At 39.4% G+C, this 21,380-nt stretch overlaps 1 protein-coding gene, 1 long non-coding RNA gene and 1 other non-coding gene across 3 annotated transcripts in view; 2 read left to right on the top strand and 1 right to left on the bottom strand.

Annotated features, from left to right (window-relative positions):
- CPVL (carboxypeptidase, vitellogenic like) overlaps positions 1 to 16,206 on the top strand; it is a 105,907-nt gene extending 89,701 nt beyond the window's left edge. The window contains exon 12 of the mRNA XM_018047099.1: positions 16,088 to 16,206. Coding sequence (XP_017902588.1) covers positions 16,088 to 16,192 — 105 coding nt within the window. The 3' untranslated portion in view covers positions 16,193 to 16,206. The remainder of the gene's footprint in view (positions 1 to 16,087) is intronic.
- On the top strand, positions 8,409 to 8,480 carry TRNAS-GGA. The gene has a single exon. It is a non-coding gene; the product is annotated as a tRNA-Ser (tRNA).
- The window catches only part of LOC102190196, a 33,778-nt gene continuing 27,594 nt past the window's right edge, over positions 15,197 to 21,380 (bottom strand). Inside the window, exons 4-6 of the long non-coding RNA XR_309950.3 lie at positions 18,878 to 18,955; positions 15,901 to 16,235; positions 15,197 to 15,798 (exon numbers count right to left, since the gene is read on the bottom strand). This is a non-coding gene — a long non-coding RNA (uncharacterized LOC102190196). The remainder of the gene's footprint in view (positions 15,799 to 15,900; positions 16,236 to 18,877; positions 18,956 to 21,380) is intronic.

Genomic DNA, 21,380 nt, shown 5'->3' with positions numbered 1-21,380 from the left:
ATCCAGCCTTTATTTTATTCTGTTTTTTCTTCCCCCCACTTATACTGAGCTTCTAACATACAGAAACAGGGAAGAAGGGGAATATATAGGCTTAGATTTAGAGAATAAAAAATAATCTAGCAAAACAAAAAAATGTTTGGCAACTTCTTGCTCTTCTGCTCTCCAGCATGGAGATGTGGGTGTTTATTTTTGTTCCTCTATTTATTATTATTATTTATGCAGCAACTGGAGTCCCAAGGTTTCCATTGTGGTACCAGTTCTGTCTTCTTGGAGCCGCTTGCCAGAAGGGGACTTCCCACTTTTGCATTTGTTTTGTTCAATTGCTTCTCCATATTCTCCCCACTTACCATGTTTAAACATATGGTCCATTTCATTATCTCTGTGTTGGGCGGAAGGGAAAAGCACAACAGAGAACATGTTAAATTTCTTATAGATTCATTTTTATGAGTTTGGCAGTATCAATAGGTGGGTTTTTTCTTTTCTTTTTAATTAAAAGTTGAAGAATTACCAAAAATATGTATTATACTTGTATAAGATCAAACAAACAATGATAAATGACTACTTCTGTGCTTAGAAGTCATTTAGGAAATGTAGCATTACCAGCAGCCCACACTCCCAATCCCATTCTCTTCCCTCACTGGCCCTGGAGGTAAACCACTGCCCTGGGTTTTCTTTCTACCATCCTTTTTTTAAAAATTTATAGTTTTACTACAGATAAACATCTCCATAAACAATATTTTACTTTTCATGTTTCAGTTCAGTTCAGTTCAGTCACTCAGTCGTGTCCAACTCTTTGCAACTCCATGAATCGCAGCACGCCAGGCCTCCCTGTCCATCACCATCTCCCAGAGTTCACTCAGACTCATGTGCATCGAGTCAGTGATGCCATCCAGCCATCTCATCCTCTGTCGTCCCCTTCTCCTCCTGCCCCCAATCCCTCCCAGCATCAGGGTCTTTTCCAATGAGTCAGCTCTTTGCATGAGGTGGCCAAAGTATTGGAGTTTCAGCTTTAGCATCAGTCCTTCCAATGAACACCCAGGACTGATCTCCTTTAGAAAGGACTGGTTGGACCTCCTTGCAGTCCAAGGGACTCTCAAGAGTCTTCTCCAACACCACAGTTCAAAAGCATCAATTCTTCAGCACTCAGCTTTCTTCACAGTCCAACTTTCACATCCATACATGACCACAGGAAAAACCATAGCCTTGACTAGATGGACCTTTGTTGGCAAAGTAATGTCTCTGCTTTTGAATATGCTATCTAGGTTGGTCATAACTTTCCTTCCAAAGAGTAAGCGTCTTTTAATTTCATGGCTGCATTCACCATCTGCAGTGATTTTGGAGCCCCAAAAATAAAGTCTGACACTGTTTCCACTGTTTCCACATCTATTTCCCATGAAGTGATGGGACCAGATGCCATGATCTTCATTTTCTGAATGTTGAGCTTTAAGCAAACTTTTTCACTCTCCTCTTTCACTTTCATTAAGAGGCTTTTTAGCTCCTCTTCACTTTCTGCCATAAAGGTGGTGTCATCTGCATATCTGAGGTTATTGATATTTCTCCCAGAATCTTGATTCCAGCTTGTGCTTCTTCCAGTCCAGCGGTTCCCATGATGTACTCTGCATATAAGTTAAATAAGCAGGGTGACAATATACAGCCTTGACGTACTCCTTTTCCTATTTGGAGCCAGTCTGTTGTTCCATGTCCATTTCTAACTGTTGCTTCCTGACCTGCATATAGGTTTCTCAAGAGGCAGGTTAGGTGGTCTGGTATTCCCATCTCTTTCAGAATTTTCCACAGTTTATTGTGATTCACACAGTCAAAGCAGAAGTCAATAAAGCAGAAATAGATGTTTTTCTGGAACTCTCTTGCTTTTTTAATGATCCAGTTTTACATAAAAAGAATTCTTCTATATATATTTTGCAACACTGTACTTTTGCTCTTCAATATTTTGAGATTCACCCATGTTGATATGTTCAGGATTGTGCTTTGTTCCTTTTCACTGCTGAATAGCATTCTATCATATGATTACATCATTCATCCATTCCACTGTTGATGGGCATTTGGGTTGTTTCCAGCTTTCTGTTACTATAAATATTGCTGCTATGAACAATATTGCTGCACATATCTCCTTGGGCCTGCATGCTAGAGTTTCTCTTAAGAATAATGCACAGAGGTAGAACAGATGATTTAATAGTGTTTGAACCTCTTTAGCTTCCTTAGGTAACGCCAAACTGTTTTCCCAGTTGATTGTATTCTTGCCAGTAATATACAAGAGGTCTGATTATTCCACTGTATCACCAACTCCTGGGCTTGTTTCTGGGCATCTTTCACCTGAGTTTGTGAAGTGGAAAGGGGCCTAAAGTCTAACATTCATAGTCTAGCTTCCTTTTCTCTCGCTCTCATTCCCATATTCTTCTCTGGCTATTGTCAATTAAAAGACTGTAGCATCCACACCCAGTAAAAGGATGGAATGGACGTGTCATGTCTAAGTCATAGTGCTCCTCTAATTGGGAGATGCAATTTTCTTTTTGGATGACCTGGGTTAATGTTGGCTATCAAAATACCCAGCTTAAAGCAATTAGAAATTTAGTCTTTCAGCACCTTTTTGCCTCAGCTTACCAACAGTGGCTTAGTATAAGAAGCAACTAATAAAAGAGACATTTCAACATATGTCTGGATTTGCAGGCAAGCTCTGGACTACAGGGAGAAAAATCTGAATCTTTTTCTAACACTTCCATCACTTTTCCACTGAAAGAACAAGGAAATGGTTTAGCCAGTTGCGTTGCTGTGAGTCTTACCAGAAAATTAAGAATAGCTATTGGATTACAGGAGAAAAACTATTAAAAATTCCAACATATGGAGGTTGAACAACACACTTCTGAATAACCAGCAAATCACAGAAGAAATCAAAAAAGAAATCAAAATATGCATAGAAACTAATGAAAATGAAAACACAACAACCCAAAACCTGTGGGACACTATAAAAGCAGTGCTAAGAGGAAAGTTCATAGCACTACAGGCATACCTCAAGAAACAAGCAAAAAGTCAAATAAATAACCTAACTCTACACCTAAAGCAACTAGAAAAGGAAGAATTGGAGAACCCCAGAGTTAGTAGAAGGAAAGAAATCTTAAAAATTAGGGCAGAAATAAATGCAAAAGAAACAAAAGAGACCATAGCAAAAATCAACAAAGCCAAAAGCTGGTTCTTTGAAAGGATAAATAAAATTGACAAACCACTAGCCAGACTCATCAAGAAGCAAAGACAGAAAAATCAAATCAATAAAATTAGAAATGAAAATGGAGAAATCACAACAGACAACATAGAAATACAAAGGATCATAAGAGATTACTATCAGCAGTTGTATGCCAATAAAATGGACAACGTGGAAGAAATGGACAAATTCTTAGAAAAGTACAATTTTCCAAAACTGAACCAGGAAGAAATAGAAAATCTTAACAGACCCATCACAAGCACAGAAATTGAAACTGTAATTAGAAATCTTCCAGCAAACAAAAACCCAGATCCAGATGGCTTCACAGCTGAATTCTACCAAAAATTTAGAGAAGAGCTAACACCTATCCTACTGAAACTCTTCCAGAAAATTGCAGAGGAAGGTAAACTTCCAAACTCATTCTATGAGGCCACCATCACCCTAATACCAAAACCTGACAAAGATGTCACAAAAAAAGAAAACTACAGGCCAATATCACTGATGAACATAGATGCAAAAATCCTCAACAAAATTCTAGCAATCAGAATCCAACAACACATTAAAAAGATCATACACCATGACCAAGTGGGCTTTATCCCAGGGATGCAAGGATTCTTCAGTATCTGAAGATCAATCAATGTAATTCACCACATCAACAAATTGAAAAATAAAAGCCATATGATTATCTCAATAGATGCAGAGAAGGCCTAATACAAAATTCAACATCCATTTATGATAAAAACTCTCCAGAAAGCAGGAATAGAAGGAACATACCTCAACATAATAAAAGCTATATATGACAAACCCACAGCAAACATTATCCTCAATGGTGAAAAATTGAAAGCATTTCCCCTAAAGTCAGGAACAAGACAAGGGTGCCCACTTTCACCGCTACTATTCAACATAGTTCTGGAAGTTTTGGCCACAGCAATCAGAGCAGAAAAAGAAATAAAAGGAATCCAAATTGGAAAAGAAGAAGTAAAACTTTCACTGTTTGCAGATGACATGATCCTCTACATAGAAAACCCTAAACACTCCACCAGAAAATTACTAGAGCTAATTAATGAATATAGTAAAGTTGCAGGATATAAAATCAACATTCAGAAATCCCTTGCATTCCTATACACTAATAATGAGAAAGTAGAAAAAGAAATTAAGGAAACAATTCCATTCACCATTGCAACGAAAAGAATAAAATACTTAGGAATATATCTACCTAAAGAAACTAAAGACCTATATATAGAAAACTATAAAACACTGATGAAAGAAATCAAAGAGGACACTAATAGATGGAGAAATATACCATGGTCATGGATCAGAAGAATCAATATAGTGAAAATGAGTATACTACCCAAAGCAATTTACAAATTCAATGCAATCCCTATCAAGCTACCAGCGATATTTTTCACAGAACTAGAACAAATCATTTCAAGATTTGTATGGAAATACAAAAAACCTCGAATAGCCAAAGCAATCTTGAGAAAGAAGAATGGAATTGGAGGAATCAACTTGCCTGACTTCAGGCTCTACTACAAAGCCATAGTCATCAAGACAGTATGGTACTGGCACAAAGACAGAAATATAGATCAATGGAACAAAATAGAAAGCCCAGAGATAAATCCACACACATATGGACACCTTATCTTTGACAAAGGAGGCAAGAATATACAATGGAGTAAAGACAATCTCTTTAATAAGTGGTGCTGGGAAAACTAGTCAACCACTTGTAAAAGAATGAAACTAGATCACTTTCTAACACCGCACACGAAAATAAACTCAAAATGGATTAAAGATCTAAATGTAAGAACAGAAACTATAAAACTCCTAGAGGAGAACATAGGCAAAACACTCTCCGACATAAATCACAGCAGGATCCTCTATGATCCACCCCCCAGAATTCTGGAAATAAAAGCAAAAATAAACAAGTGGGATCTAATTAAAATTAAAAGCTTCTGCACAACAAAGGAAAATATAAGCAAGGTGAAAAGACAGCCTTCGGAATGGGAGAAAATAATAGCATATGAAGCAACTGACAAACAACTAATCTCAAAAATATACAAGCAATTTATGCAGCTCAATTCCAGAAAAATAAACGACCCAATCAAAAAATGGGCCAAAGAACTAAATAGACATTTCTCCAAAGAAGACATACAGATGGCTAACAAACACATGAAAAGATGCTCAACATCACTCATTATTAGAGAAATGCAAATCAAAACCACAATGAGGTACCACTTCACACCAGTCAGAATGTCTGCAATCCAAAAATCTGCAAGCAATAAATGCTGGAGAGGGTGTGGAGAAAAGGGAACCCTCCTACACTGTTGGTGGGAATGCAAACTAGTACAGCCACTATGGAGAACAGTGTGGAGATTCCTTAAAAAATTGCAAATAGAACTGCCTTATGACCCAGCAATCCCACTCCTGGGCATACACACTGAGGAAACCAGAATTGAAAGAGGCACATGTACCCCAATGTTCATCACAGCACCGTGTATAATAGCCAGGACATGGAAACAACCTAGATGTCCATCAGCAGATGAATGGATAAGAAAGCTGTGGTACGTATACACAATGGAGTATTACTCAGCTGTTAAAAAGAATACATTTGAATCAGTTCTGATGAGATGGATGAAACTGGAGCCGATTATACAGAGTGAAGTAAGCCAGAAAGAAAAACACCAATACAGTATACTAACATATATATATGGAATTTAGAAAGATGGCAATGACGACCCTGTATGCAAGACAGCAAAAAAGACACAGATATGTATAACGGACTTTTGGATTCAGAGGGAGAGGGAGAGGGTGGGATGATTTGGGAAAATGGCATTGAAACATGTATAATATCATGTAAGAATCAAATCACCAGTCTATGTCCGATGCAGGATACAGCATGCTTGGGGCTGGTGCACGGTGATGACCCAGAGAGATGTTATGGGGAGGGAGGTGGGAGGGGGGTTCATGTTTGGGAACGCATGTACACCCATGGTGGATTCATGTCAATGTATGGCAAAACCAATACAGTATTGTAAAGTAAAATAAAGTAAAAAAAAAAAAATCAAAAGAAGCTATAAACAAACAACAAAAAAAGAATAGCTATTGGCAAATATGACTCACCCTGTTCCTTAGCTAGCCTTTCTTGCATTTGGTTTATAGTACCCTTCTCACTGACTTGATTTTACTCACTTCCTAGTGCTTGACACAGAAACCACAAAGAACTACTTGAAAAACACTAATTTTATACAAACCAATTAGAAAACATACAACATTTTGGAGGACATAAAAAAATTGGCTATACTACGTTATGATTTCTTAAGTGAAACAGTTTTTGCTTTGTGGTGTTTTAAGAAAAGGCACAAATTTTGAAAGATGCTGTTCAGGAACACTCTGAATATGTGTTTTAACTTGTTTTTTAAACTTTTTCCTTTTAAAATAGCCTCCTTAGCTGGTCTTAACTAGTATTCTTCCTCTCCAACCTACCCTTCTCTTTGTGCTTTTTCCAGAATGTAAGTCCAATCCAGTTTTATCCTTGTCTAAAATCTCTCACTAACTCCGTGAAGAATGAAGTCCAAACCCTATACACACATAAGTAAGGCTACTTGATCTGGCCTCTGCTTCCTTCCCCAACCTGGATTCTCACTCTCCCTCTTTCTTAATTAGAATCCTGAAAAACAAAGCAAAACATGTTATAGTTCCCCAAACACACCTTACTATTTTGTCAGCCAGTAATTCCCATGGGATTCCCTCTGCTTTTCATACCAGGCCCTTCTTCCTCCTCCAACTGCCTGGAAAACCCCCATTTGCTTTTCAGAGCTAAACGCCAGTATCACCTCTAGGAAGCCCTTCTCCCAGAATTCCTCCTTTTCTGCATCTCTATGTACAGCTCCTGTTGCAGGCACCCCCCTGGGGTTTCATTTACCTTTCTCCCCTATTTGACATGGAGCTCCTTGAGGACAGGAATGATATCTGATTTATGTTTGTAGCAAGCCCCTTAGCACAGTTCCTAGCACCCAGGAAATTTCAGTGAATTAGAATTAAAATCAAGTTGGCCCCTACCTTATGCCCACACCCCTCTCACTACTGTGTGTATTCAAATACTACAGTTCTCAAGGAATGTAGTAGTGGCTCACCACTTGTACACACCAGAATTTCTTCTAGGAAATAGACTAGACATGCTGAGATAATGAATAGTTCAAAACAATTCCCATCAAGCGAAAGGATGCATTGTTTATGTCCACCGAAGACTATTTCCTTTCTGTGTTACATAAAAGAAAAACGGAAAAATATTCTGGGAAACAAAAATTTATGGAAGGAGTTGTAGAAGTTTCATTATCTCAGTGGCTGACTAGTGTGTCCTCTCCAAAAAAAACTGAATTCTCGGTATTTGATGATTTTTTTTCCCTTTTCTTAAAAAAAACACACACACACAGAGCTTGCTTCCTGAAAACAAAGGAAATAATAAACAATAGCAACTCCCAATTTTACTCTGACTATTTGCCAAGAGTCGGTTTAGTTCATGTGATTCTATTTCATTAGAGAGGACTGATTAGCATAAAAAGAATGCTTCTAAATTAAGCTACCCAAATATGCACTTAGTTAATACTCAGGGTGCTAATTTATTGTGTTATCTAAAATATAAATTGGATAGCAGATCTATTTGCTGAGGTATAACAGCTAAGCAATGATGCATAATTTTCTCTTAGCTAAGTTGTTTTTTATTTTTAATAACCTATTGAAATTTAACAGAGAACCATTTCATTATGGAAAGTGAATAAATACTAAGAAGGCTAACATTTAAAGTATTATCCACACATGGAGAATGGGTTTTAAAAATTAATGATATTTGAGGAACAAAGGGAATTGGGGTTTGCTTTTTAAACAGTAACTTTTTGTTGTTTTAATTTGAAGTGTAACCAGATTTACTTATCTGGTTGCTTATAGGAACCAAGTTGCTTATGGGAATATTAAATGGAGCCAACATGGTACAGTTTAGAGTGGGTAGAGAAATGAAGGAACAAAATAAGGTTGTGTTGCGATATTGCTGCGTTGTCAGCTGGACTAAGGGCACTATTTTTGCCTGCACTCTTTGGTTTATCAGTAAAGATGGTGTAGATTGGAAGCAGGCAAATATTAATATTGTTGTTGTTCAGTCGCTAAGTCATGTCTGACTCTTTTTGCAACCTCATAGGCTTCCCTGGTGGCTCAGAGGTTAAAGCATCTGCCTGGAATGCAGGAGACCTAGGTTCGATCCCTGGGTTGGGAAGATCCCCTGGAGAAGGAAATGGCAACCCACTTCAGTACTCTTGCCTGGAGAATCCCATGGAGGGAGGAGCCTGGTAGGCTACAGTCCATGGGGTCACAAGGAGTCGGACACGACTGAGTGACTTCACTTCACTTCACTTCAGACTGTGGCCCACCAGGTTCCTCTGTCCATGGGATTCCCCAGGTAGGAATACTGGAGTGGGTTGCCATTTCCTTTTCCAGAGGATCTTCCCAACCGAGGGCTCAAACCCGCATCTCCTGCATTAGCAGACAGATTCTTTACCACTGGGCCACCAGGAAAGTCCATTAATATTCTTACCTTCTTGCAAATATTTGAAACCCAGCCCATCTGATATCCTGAGCCAAGGTTTCAGAGATTTGGGCCTTATAATTTACGTATTTGAATGAATATTTCTTTTGCTTTGGGAAAGAGAAAGAATGGCCTAAGATTTCATGTTTCCCCAGGAGAGTCAAAGTATCAGAGAACCAGTGGTCTGAGGTAAACTAGCTTGGAGAGGAAGGGAGACCCGGATCTCTAGTGCTTGCTGATTTCCATGGTGTAAGCTGTCCCACCATGGCTGATTTCAGGGTACCAACATGATGTCTCTGAATGTGAAGTAGATCAGCAATGTGCTTATTAATCCAATCTCCTCAGCCAGTGGAAAAGAACTTCAGCGCACCACTGCTGGAGCCAACCCGCGCTGCTGTTTGCAGGAAGCCAGATTTTGGCAAGTTGGCTGGCCCTTGTTTCCATGTTACCCAGCAGACAGTGCGTCAGGATCTAAGTCCTCACACCACTCCTGGCAGAGAGCGTTTGCTGCTCTAACCTCTGCCCTCTCCTCCACTCTCAGTCTCTCCTCCAAAAGAAAACTACAGACTGTATGTAGCTCATAAAGTTCGATATTGAGGAAGGTAATTAATGAACTGGATTGTGCTTTTTATTCCCTTGTGGATATCAAGTATAAAAACTTTTACTTCATGAAGGAAGTAAAAATCTGAGTACTTTTTAACTGCATCAAATCCTGTGTTATAAAGTGCGTTCTTAAAAGGCAAAAAAGACAGTGGCTTTTTGCCATTCTGCTAAGACAAGTAAGGTCTTGCTTGCTTGACATTTCTGTGTGGAGAGAAAAGGGTGTTTGGCATTGCATGTGGTGAAAGGGGGTGGAGGGAAAGAATGGGATGGATCTTGGTGTTGGCAGGCTTAAGGGATACAGTTTGCTCTAGACAGGTAAGCATATTGACAAAGGTTTGATTTCTTATTTAAGTTGCTTCCTTACTTTAATTGGGACCCCCTTTCCCATGGAAGGAAGGATTGATAGCATGGAAATAAAAGAAGCCTGGAAGAGAAATATATCCCTTCCTAAAGAAAATATTGTGATCTATCTTTCTGAAAAAGTATAGTAATAAAGTTTACAGTTCTTAGTAACTTCTAATCTTTCTCTGCTCTTAAAAGGAAAACATACTCAGTTGACTATTAAAATTCAGATAATGACACTCTGGCTAAGTGCTTATTATTTGCCTATATGCTACGTGGTACGAGCTTAATATGCATCTGTGGACTGAGTGCCATGGGATATTTTATATGCACTGTTTCTCTGAATTCTCACAGAAAGGTTACTTTTCTTATGGTGACTAACCATTACAGATTTCAGCATTAGCACTAAAGGTTCTATGCTCCTAATAACTTCTCAGTCCTGGGTAAATTGAGACAACTGGTTACCTTAATTCCTATCTCCATTTTACAGATGGGAAAATAGGGATAATTAAGTCATTGTGCCCAAGTCACAGAACTAGGCTCAAACCTAGATGTGCTGACTCATGATTCCATGACCTTAAGTTTTTATTGTTGTTTTTAATAGTGGCATTGGTTTGGCACATGCTATTAATGTCATAATGAAAAGTGGAAATCCTAAATTATGATTTTGTTTCAATTGATTAAGTTAGATGGTGCACCTGGAAAGCACCTTGGGACTGTAAGCTAGCACCAAAGTTATGTATTGACTACTCTAGAAATGATGCCGCTGCTGTGGCTACACTTAGGTCAGCTAAAGCCGTCTATGGGGTTGCACAGAGTCGGACACGACTAAAGCGACTTAGCAGCAGCAGCAGCAGCAAAGCACCTTTTTGCCTCCATAATCATTTGCTATAGTAGAACTTACAGTGGTAAATGTGAAGGAGTCTTCCCAGAGTGTTGTGGGAGCAACACTGAGCCTCGATCTTGGCTTTTTTTCTTGTATTGAAAGTGATTTGCCTCACTCTTTTGTTATGAGGTGGCTGCTAGCAAGCTTTGGCTTATTTTTTATTCTTATTCCCAAGTACCTTTTCTTTTTAGTATACATTTTATTTGAATGCCTATTTATTTAACTTATACTCAGGGTTCATGTCTGAAAGTGAAAAGGTAAGCATTTGTAAATGTGGAATGGAATAAAAATAATAAAAGAACTTTAATGTAAGTCAGAAACAAACAAGATGATCTTGAGTGTCTCCATGAATCTGTAGTAGAAAACAAGAACTAGAAATCTGTCCTCTTTAAAATAAATAAATAAATAAATAATTTTTGAAAATAATAATTCTCTGTATAACTTGAGCTTAATCCTTAATTTTAAGGTATTTATTAGAATAAATTCCCTTAAAGTGAAAAAAAAATGATGAACTGCTGATGAGAAATGGCAGAAGGACTTTGTGGCTGTAGATGAAATCTTAAATTTTGATTTTTGGAATCGAGTGGGAGAAGGTAGGTAAGACTTAAATCAAGATACCCAAGCTCCAGCCTGACACTGTCACTCACAAGCTGTATGGCCTGAAGTCAGGCACCAAAACCTCCTCTGTGAATCGGAGGAGAGGGAAACTAATCTGGATGAACTCTCAGATTCTCACGCTCTACTGCATGAAGTGGTGAGGGTGATGTTAGCCACTTGCCTCATGGTGATGTCAGGAAGATGTGTTCTAAAGCCAGGGTTGGCCAACTCTGCCTCTCTGCCTGTGGCACACAAGCCAAATGGCACCCCACTCCAGTACTCTTGCCTGGAAAATCCCATGGACAGAGGAGCCTGGTGGGCTGCAGTTCATGGGGTTGCTAAGAGTTGGACACGACTGAGCGACTTCACTTTCACTTTTCACTTTCATGCATTGGAGAAGGAAATGGCAACCCACTCCAGTGTTCTTGCCTGGAGAATCCCAGGGACGGGGGAGCCTGGTGGGCTGCTGTCTATGGGGTTGCACAGAGTCGGACACGACTGAAGCGACTTAGCAGCAGCAGCAGCAGCAATGTTTGAAAAAAAAGAATATGATTTTTGTTTCACATAACAGTTGTATGAAGTTCTAATTTCAGTGTCCAGTTTCATTGGCACACAGCCACAGTCATCCAAAAAAAAGAAATCTGTCCTCTTTCACCTGCCTCCTGACCTGCTTTGGCCATGTGCCTCTTGGTTAATAACCAAGCTCCATGTTTCAGAAGCCTGGAATGGGAAGGATGTTCATGTGTTGGGGAGCAGGGAGAGTTTTCCACTTAACTTTATTCCTGATTAATCACTAATTTTTCAGGTTCAACCCCAACGTCCCTCTTCTCTCGCCTTCTTACCATCTCTGCTTCACATCATTTCTCACCTGAACAGCTAGTCTCCTAACTTGCCTCCTTGCCCCAGTATCATTTTCTTCATACCAGCCCCCTCAGTGGCTATGAAGTCATCTTCCTTTAATGCAGATCTGAGCATATCACTATTCTGCTTAAACCTCTCAAGGATATACCCAGAATAGGCAACAAAAACATAGAAACAAAAAGTAGGTTAGTGATTGTCAGAGACTGGCAGGGAGACAGGAATGGAAAGTGATTGCTAATGGGTACAGGTTTCCTTTGCAGTGATGAAAATATTCTGCAGCTGGATAATGGTGATGGTTGCTCAACATTGTGAATATATTAAACGTTACTGAATTGTTCATAGTAAAATGGTTAGAGTGATAATTTTATGTTATGTGTATTTTAACACACACACACAAATCCTGTATGAAAAGGTCGGTGGATCCCAGCAGCATGTCATATGGGGTTTACCTGTTCAGCTGCTCCTTCTGCTTTCCTTCTAATTCCTCATAACCGGAACTCCTTTCAGATTCTTGCATGTGCAATGCAGTTTCATGCCCCACTCGTTCTGAACACAGTTTCCTGTCTTTCCTGCATCTCTTTCCCCCTCCCCACTCACCATTGTCTGTCCAGTGATCTGCTCCTCCTTGACCCCCCTTGAAGTCTCCCACGACACATCTGTGTCAACACACCCATTGTGAATTTCCCCTTATATTTCATCTCAAAAGGCACAGTTGAGAAATCTTTATTGCCCGGTCCATGTTTCTAGTTCCATGGAGAATCATATTCTTTTCTAACACATAAAGTGGAATGAAGCTTTAAAGTGTTTTGTATAACCCTTTTAAAATTCATGACCTCTGGAACACATGAGTTTAGCAGTTTCAGTTCTAATGTGAAAGCACCCAAAACATCCAGTTTCTGGTGATGAGACCATTTCTATCCAGGGAGCCTCAAGATTAGTCTGGTCACATTTAAATATATAATCATGGCCCTGTCACATACACACCTCTAAAAACTCTGGAGTGGTTTGTGTCCTTGATTTGTGAGTGGTGAGTGGCGTGGCTATTACAACAGAGTGGTTTATTTTTTCAGCACTCATAAATTCATTTTTGAGGTTAACTTCAGGAAAATACTATATGGGAATCTGCTAGAGAACATACTTTGAGAATTTTGTGGCATGTGAAAAAGACTTTGTTCTTAAATGAGCTTTTCTTTCCAATCTTAATGACACCATTTATGATGTCATTTGGTCATTACGTATGGCAGCTCAGAACTGGATCAAGGATCAGGCAAGTCACTGAGAATAAGAATTGTAACACCTAACCCCTGTCACTGTCATCTCTTCTTGGCTACTTGATTATCATGGATGTAGAAGGGTGTGTGTGTGTGTGTGTGTGTAGAAGGGTGTGTGTGTGTGTGTGTGTGTAGAAGGGTGTGTGTGTGTGTAGAAGGGTGTGTGTGTGTCTGTGTGTGTGTGTATAAACAGCAGGAGAGCAGATGATTAGAAAAAAATACACTAAGGTGAGGTCATTAGTAGATGTTACACAAATTTTTCTTTGTGATTTCCCTTGATGTAAAAACAGAACAACCTGCCACAAAATAGGAAGTTCTTTTAAATAGAGGTCCTCAAAGAGTATTCTTTGGACCAACAGCACCAGAACTACTGTGCAATTGTTAGAAGTACAAATTCTTAGTCCCTGGCTGGGACCTTCAGAACTGGGAGGTCTAAGGGTGAGAACCTAACAATTTACTTTAACAAGCTTGGGTAATTTTATTCCCCTTTAGGTTTGAGAATGACTGTTTTTAACAACTCCCTTAAACCAAGATTTTTATGCTAATGTAGGAACATGATGTTCTACGTTAGTTATGTTGGTTACATGAATTTTGATCTTACATTTTGAGTAGAGATAATTATTGGAAGAATAATTACAACAACTAATATTTCTCAAGAACCATCCCAGGCCAGGCACTGTGCTGTGTTCCATGGATATCATCCCTTTAATTCCTTATACAACTATCACAGGACATAATATTTCATTCCCTGTTGTACCGTTAAGAAAACTGAAACACAGAGATGTTAAGTTGCCCAAGGTCATACAGTTTGCGGTGCCTCTGGTCACGCTCTTGTCCTCCGACTCCCAAGCCCAGGCCATGAAGCACTGTGCTAGCCCTCCAGTAGCAGTAGCCCTGGTTGGGGAGGGAGGCAGGATGACCTTTAGCTCCTGAGTATTCAGTTTCTTACTGTTCTGGACGATTGCTGCCAAACTCATTTCCAGCTGAAGCAGCTGGGTTTTGTCATAAACACGACTTCGTTGTGTCCTCAGCTGAGCTGAAGTTGCATGAAAATCGCTCATCTGATTCCTGCCGAGGCTGGAGGACTGGATGGGAAGCCACAGGAGGAGAATTCTAGCCTGGGGTCGTGGGGGCAGCAGAAGTCTTTCTCCAGGGTCACGTGCATGGGCTCCTGTCACAGATGTGTTCACTTTCGGTCTGTGACAAAGAAGGGAACACGCTGGGTTTCCAAATGCAAGCTGGAACACAAATGTAGATGGGCATTGCTGTCATAGCAGCAAGGCACAGCTGACTGCTGGTGGAGGGTAGCATGAAGCAGTTGTCTCCAAAGGCCAATGAGGGGTAAGTCCATCTCATAGTCCTTGCTGCTGCTGCTGCTGCTGCTAAGTCGCTTCAGTCATGTCGGACTCTGTGCAACCCCATAGACGGCAGCCCACCACGCTCCCCGGTCCCTGGGATTCTCCAGGCAAGAATACTGGAGTGGGTTGCCATTTCCTTCTCCCTCATAGTCCTTAACTATCTCAAAAGTATGTGGAGAGATGGGTGAAACATTCTGTGACCAAGCTGTAAAGTTCCCTTCACAGTAAGAAATTATTGTGAAAGTACTGGAATTTTATTTAAAACACTAGTGTTCACATCAGAAGCCAGGGTTCTAGCTACTTCCCCCACTTAACAATTGTATGACCTGGTTGTTGTTGTTGTTGAGTCACTCACTAAGTCATGTCCGACTCTGCAACTTCATGGACTGTAGCCCGCCAGGCTCCTCTGTCCATGGGATTCTCCGGGCAAAAATACTGGAGTGGGTTGCCATTTCCTTCTCCAGGGGATCTTCCTGACCCAGGGATCAACTGGCATCTCCTGCATTGCAGGCAGATTCTTTACTGTCTGAGCCACCAGAGAATCCCACTGTATGTCAATTTTACACAAAATTTGGGAGGAGTATACTGACATCCCCATCTTACTCTGAAATGTGTCAAAAAGATAAGGTGGGTTAATAGATGGGCAGTGAGATGCAGCTGTAAGAAAACGAGTAAAGTGTTAATGAGAGTATCTAAATGGTGTGTATATGAAATTCTTTCAAATCTGCTATATGTTTGAAAATGTTTTATAATAAAATCTTGGAAAAATAGAATTCTAATTTTTTGCTGCTCAAAAAAATTTTAGGCCTTTTAAAATTTCAGGTGTCAAGGAGTTCTTTTTTGTTGTTGTTTTAATTTTTTTGAGACTCAAAATATCTCCTTTATTACTGGTAAAGACTAAGGTAGAAGGTGTAATTAAGGTAAAAGGTGTAGCTTAGTGTGAAGGCCAATGGACCAGCTTACTGAACGGTAAATTAGGTACATTTCTCTACCTAGTTGCAACCAGAGCTGGTCTGGGGTAGGTCTCCCAACCTCAGGCCCCTAACAAGGTAAGAGTTACAGCATAGCATGGAGAAGCAGACAGCTCCCACCTAAAAAAAAGACAAAGAAAAATTTTCCAGTTTCATATACATGAAAGATGGATGCAATTTGGTGTAAAATCAAATAACTACACGATTTGAAAACTTTCTTACCTTAAGGTACCTATTATTAATGCTATCAAAAGCAGACAATCAGCATATCCAAAAGCATGGACCGATACACTATGTTCTTTATTTCATGTAAGCTTTAAGAACATTTTAATCCAAATTAAAGGTTTCCATGTATTTAGAATATCCAGTTTTCTAAATTTCAGCTTTTCTTCTGTTTTTCTTCTTTAAGGTAATTGTTCGAGGTGGAGGCCACATTTTGCCCTATGACCAGCCTCTGCGATCTTTTGACATGATTAATCGATTCATTTTTGGAAGAGGATGGGATCCTTATTGATGGATAAGCTGCTTTCCTAAAGGAGACCATCATGGCTTTTAATCTTTGAAAAGAAAATTTTTAAGACATAAAATGTTACATAAATAACAAAATTATCCTTTTAAAACTGCAAAATGTTCCTCATCAATAAAAATTATCCTTAAAACAAATGAGGCTCTGTTTTGGGGGAGAGATGGTTCATTACAAAATTAACTGTAAGAAAATGTTGTGCATGAGTGAGAATTACATCATTTATCTTAACGGGTACAAAGAATGGATTCTGAGACACCAATTCAGATAGAAATGGATAAATAAATGGGATGTTGGGGCCTTGAATAAGAACTTTAACTTCCTTCTCTAATGATGTGAAAAGTGCAATAAATGAATAGAGTTGTAACTATCTTGTTCTGTAAGTAACAGAAAAGTTTATCATACCATGTATCTGAAGGTGTTGCATAAATATTAGATAAGGACCTCTGAATTATCATTCCAAATGAATAGAAGAACTTATAATAGTGGTGAGAAAGGGACTCCAGAATGTAGAAAGTCTTAGCAAGAAAGGTGGCTTGCAATTCTTTGAATTAAAAATCTTATATGTAAAAGAAATAATGTATCTGTATCTACTTATTGATGATAAGCAGAGAATCTTATTCAGAGAACATACTAAATCTTTGCCTATTCTTTCTTTCTTCTCTTTTTTTTTTTTTTAGTTCATAGGTTTAAGTATGCACATTTATCAAACAGCCTGCAGGCCATATTAGTTATGAGCTGTTTTTACCTTGAGTTTTAAATTCTATACTTCTTTAGCCAAATAAGGAATAACCTAATTTTGTATAATTGTTGGAATATAAAAAAAAATGAGATCCTCTTGCATCAAAATACATTTATAAATATGCATATGTTAGTAACTTTCCAACTAAAATACCACATCTCGGCACATCTTTCCTATTTATGCATTTATACATCACATGATCACATCTCTAATTCCACAGCACATTTGCCTTTTTCCACATCATTTCCCCCTCGTGTTATCCATCTATGAATTGGCTCACTGGGGAACTTAAATTTTAAAAAGTCAAAGCCTATTCTCGCTGCAAATATTTTATTGAGTTCTTTTAATATCTCATTTCATTCAGGATTGAGATTTTCCTTTTTTAAATATACATGTTGTTCATTGTGCCCATATACTATAAGACCTCAAATGGAACATTCTCATCAAAAGCAAATTTTTATTATTGCAGAGAATAATCTGGAGGAAGTGTGCACAAAGTTTTGCATATAGTGCCACCAGCAAGTTAAAATGGTTGCATTTGGTCCCAATAACATGTGATGGGAAGGGCAACAACTGGGTATGAGAGACCTAGAATCTCGTTCCAGGTGTATCACACATGCAAAGGATGTTTTTGGATAAGTTACCTCACTATACTATCCTCCCAAAGTCTCAAAGAAAGTAGCCAGAAGAGATTTCTGAGGTTCCTTCCAGCTCAGGTATCATTGTCAAAGTGACTATTTCACCAAGGAAGCCTCATTATTAGTGGGTTCTATATTTGCATCACTTACTAATTAAAATTGATTTGTAATCCTCAAATCAATACTTGCTCACTTTGTGGTCATGCATGAGTATGTGCAGAGTGATGAAAAATTTGAGTTACCCAATCGGCACATTCTCAACAGAGGGCAAATGAGGCAACATTGCCTTCTTGTTTCAGCTCTCCTAATGTAAACACATGTCCTTTTGGCAGTCTGTTCAGTGCCACATTTTCTGCATCTTTCTGCTTTTTTGTTGGTGATTTTGCTGTTTAAAAGGGCTCCCATGCATAGTGCTGAAGTGCCGTCTAGTGTTCTTGAGCACAAGAAGGCTATGATGTGCCTTATGGAGAAAAGTGTGAGTTAGATTTTGTTTAGGCATGTGTTGTATGCTGTTGGCCATGAATTTAATATTATTGCAGCAACAATGTATGTTAAATAAGGTTTCTTTAACACACATAAAACAAGGTTACCTAATGTTTGGTTGAGCCAAATGCTGTGATCAGAATCTATTAAGAAACAAATCCTGCATTTCCCTGGAAGAGGTGTTTCAGAACTAATTCAGTGTTTAGGGAGACGTTATAGAAAATACCTATAGTGAACAGAGAGAATGGACTGTTTTTATGGAACACTTAAGAATAGGGATCAACACAAAATCATTGCTTAATAAATGGAAGTGGCCAGACATTGTCATTTTGACCATCTACCTGCCTCAGGCACTGGGAGTGGGCCAGTGGGGACTGCTGAGGACAACTTGCCAGACCTTCCCAGAACAACCCTAGTGAAGTCCCTTGAGGAGACAGTGCTGTGGAGACTGAGTCTGGGAGGTATTTTCATTAAAAGAAGGAAGGGAAGACTTCCCTGGGGGTCCAGGGGTTAGGAATTCATGCTTCCGTTGCAGCAGGTATAGGCTCCATCTTTAGGTCAGGGACTAAGATCCCACATGCCATGTGGTGTGGCAAAAAAGAAAGAAGGAAGAGAGGGATAGTTCACAGAGTAAAGCACAAAATAAAGCTTTTTTGAATTTAATGGGAGAGAGTCCTTTGTGGAGAGAATCTCCAAGTGGGGTACACATCCTCCATGGGATACATCAGTTCATTAAGGTGCCCTCCCTTAGTCCAGACAAGAGGCAGGCAGAGGGTCTCACATGGCTGCGGTTACTGCAAGCAGACAACTTACAGAGAGAGAGGGAGTTGCGGTGAGGACAGGTGAGGTGTCTTCTCATGCTTCTGGGTCCAGCGCTCCACCAGTGATTGCCTGCAGGATGTTAACCATGCCAAAGTTCACATGCCTGTGGGTGTTATCAATGTGGTTCATTTCATAAAAACAAAGTCTTCAACTAGGAGGAACTTTATAACTCTTCACCACGCGATGGGGAGTGGCCACGTACTCACAAGCTGTCTCAGGGCAGTGTATTTAAAGAAACTGTAGAACTGAGCATGGGTCCGGCATTCTTTCTTTCTTTCACAAAAAGACAAGGGTTGCAGATGAGCAAGTGGCCATTGTTAACATGTCATCTAAGTGGAAATCGCTCAGTTGTGCCCGACTCTTTGCGACCCCATGGACTACACAGTCCGTGAAATTCTCCAGGCCAGAACACTGGAGTGGGTAGCCTTTCCCTTCTCCAGGGGAATCTTCTCAACCCAGGAATTGAACCCATGTCTCCTGAATTGCAGGCAGATTCTTTACCAACTGACCTATCAGGGAAGCCCCAATATGTCATCTAGCACATTTTTTTTTAAGTAAAGTACTAATAGTATGCCCTAAGTAGAAGTGATACTTTAACATTTAGTGAAAAAGTAATTTCCTTCCAAAAGAAACTTAATCTATGGCAAGAGCATTTTGAAAACAGATGTTTGGAAATGTTCCCATTTACTCTGTGTGTATTACCAAAAAAAAAAAAAAAAAAAAAAAAGCCAAACCCTTAACTCAGGAAAAATTTCAACAAATGTCTTTACGTAAAAGATGGTATTGAAAAATGCATGTTGGGAGTTAATAAAGCTTATCTAATGAGGTATTATTTCCTTTTGGATCTACATCTCTGTAATGTGTCTTTTTCAGCTCTGATGGACTTTGAAACCAAGTATCAAAATATACTGAACATATAACCAGACAGTTGAATGTTATCTCACAAAAGGATCACCCAAAATTTTCAGACATGACAAAGCATATTCAACACATTGATCCTATTAAAAATACTAATAGTAATATTTTAGAAAGCACAAATATTATATACTAATCAAATTTTAAAAATTAAGTATTCAAATTTTCATCCTGATTTTATTTTCTATTTTAATATTTCATAATATAAATGTTACTAGTAATTAGTAAATTAATATTTCATAATATAAATGTTACTAGTGACATGGTTATACTTTATAAATGAGTGAATAATTACATATTTTTTGTGTGCCTTAGGAAATTTTTTAATGATAGGGGAGACAAAGCATAAAGGTTTGGAGAACACTGAGAGGACAGAAAAAGCCTAAATTTAGCAGTGGCCTTAAACTATGCACCTATTTTATTAAGTTAAATTATGTTTCATTTAAAAGAAAGGGAGAAAGAAGGGGGAAAGGAAGAAAGGGAAATAAATAAAGATGGGAGGGAGGGAGAGAGATACACACACAGAAGTTTTTAAAGGAATAGAGAGCACCTTTGGCTTCCCAGGTGTCAAGAAGGGACTGTCTTGGCTCAGTGTCATCAAGAACCCACCTGCCAATGCAGGAGATGCGGGTTCAATCCCTGGGTCATACAGATCCCCTGGAGAAGGAAATGGCTACCCACTTCAGTATTCTTGCCTGGGAAGTCCCATGGACAGAGGAACCTGGCAGGCTACAGTCTATGGGGTCACAGAGTCGGACATGACTTAGTGACTAAACAACACAACGGGAAAGATAAATAAGAAACCAATACCAGTAAGCAAGGAAGGACTATATGTTGCTGGGCATGGGTGGGAGGGAGACAATTTTCTAAAGTATATTTTGATTTTTATACCATTTTGTGCTTATGTTACTTAGTCGCTCAGTCGTGTCCAACTCTTTGCAACCCCATGGACTGTAGCCTATCAGGCACCTCCGTCCATGGCATTTTCCAGGCAAGAGTGCTGGAGTGGATTGCCATTTCCTTTTCCAGGGGATCTTCCCGACCCAGGAATCGAACCCAGGTCTCCCGCATTGCAGGCAGACGCTTTACCTTCTGAGCCACCAGGACTTAGATGTTACTTATGTAAATATTAAAAATCTGGTCCCAGGAATCTCAGAGAAATAACTTCTTTCTGTGTTAGCCGAACCCAGAGGATAGGCCCTGTGGACTAAACCTGCTCAGCAGAAGGCCAGAGGAGTGTTGGGGTTCCCTGGGCAGCCTGACAGTAGAGAGGAAATGGTGCCAAAAATTCAAGAAAAGGAGGGGGGCTCAAGGAGGTAAAAAAGGGAGACTCTGGCCACATGTTGGCTGAGATCAGAGAAATTTAGAAGTCTGCAGAATCTTTAACTAGAAGCAATGTTAGCCCTGCCCTCCCCGCTCCCACTACACAGAAAGTATGGGAGGTTTGCTTAGTGCTATAGTTGCATTGTGCTGGTGGGCTGGGGTGGGGAGTGAGTTGATTTGATCTTTGAGTTACAAATATCAACAGGCAGAAAAGCACTTCTGTTGAAAAGGAGTCTATTGGGAGGCCCATAAGTAG

This window comes from Capra hircus, chromosome 4 (genome assembly GCF_001704415.2).
Source record: "Capra hircus breed San Clemente chromosome 4, ASM170441v1, whole genome shotgun sequence".
NCBI lineage: Eukaryota > Metazoa > Chordata > Mammalia > Artiodactyla > Bovidae > Capra > Capra hircus.
This window is presented reverse-complemented; position numbering and strand designations above follow the sequence as displayed.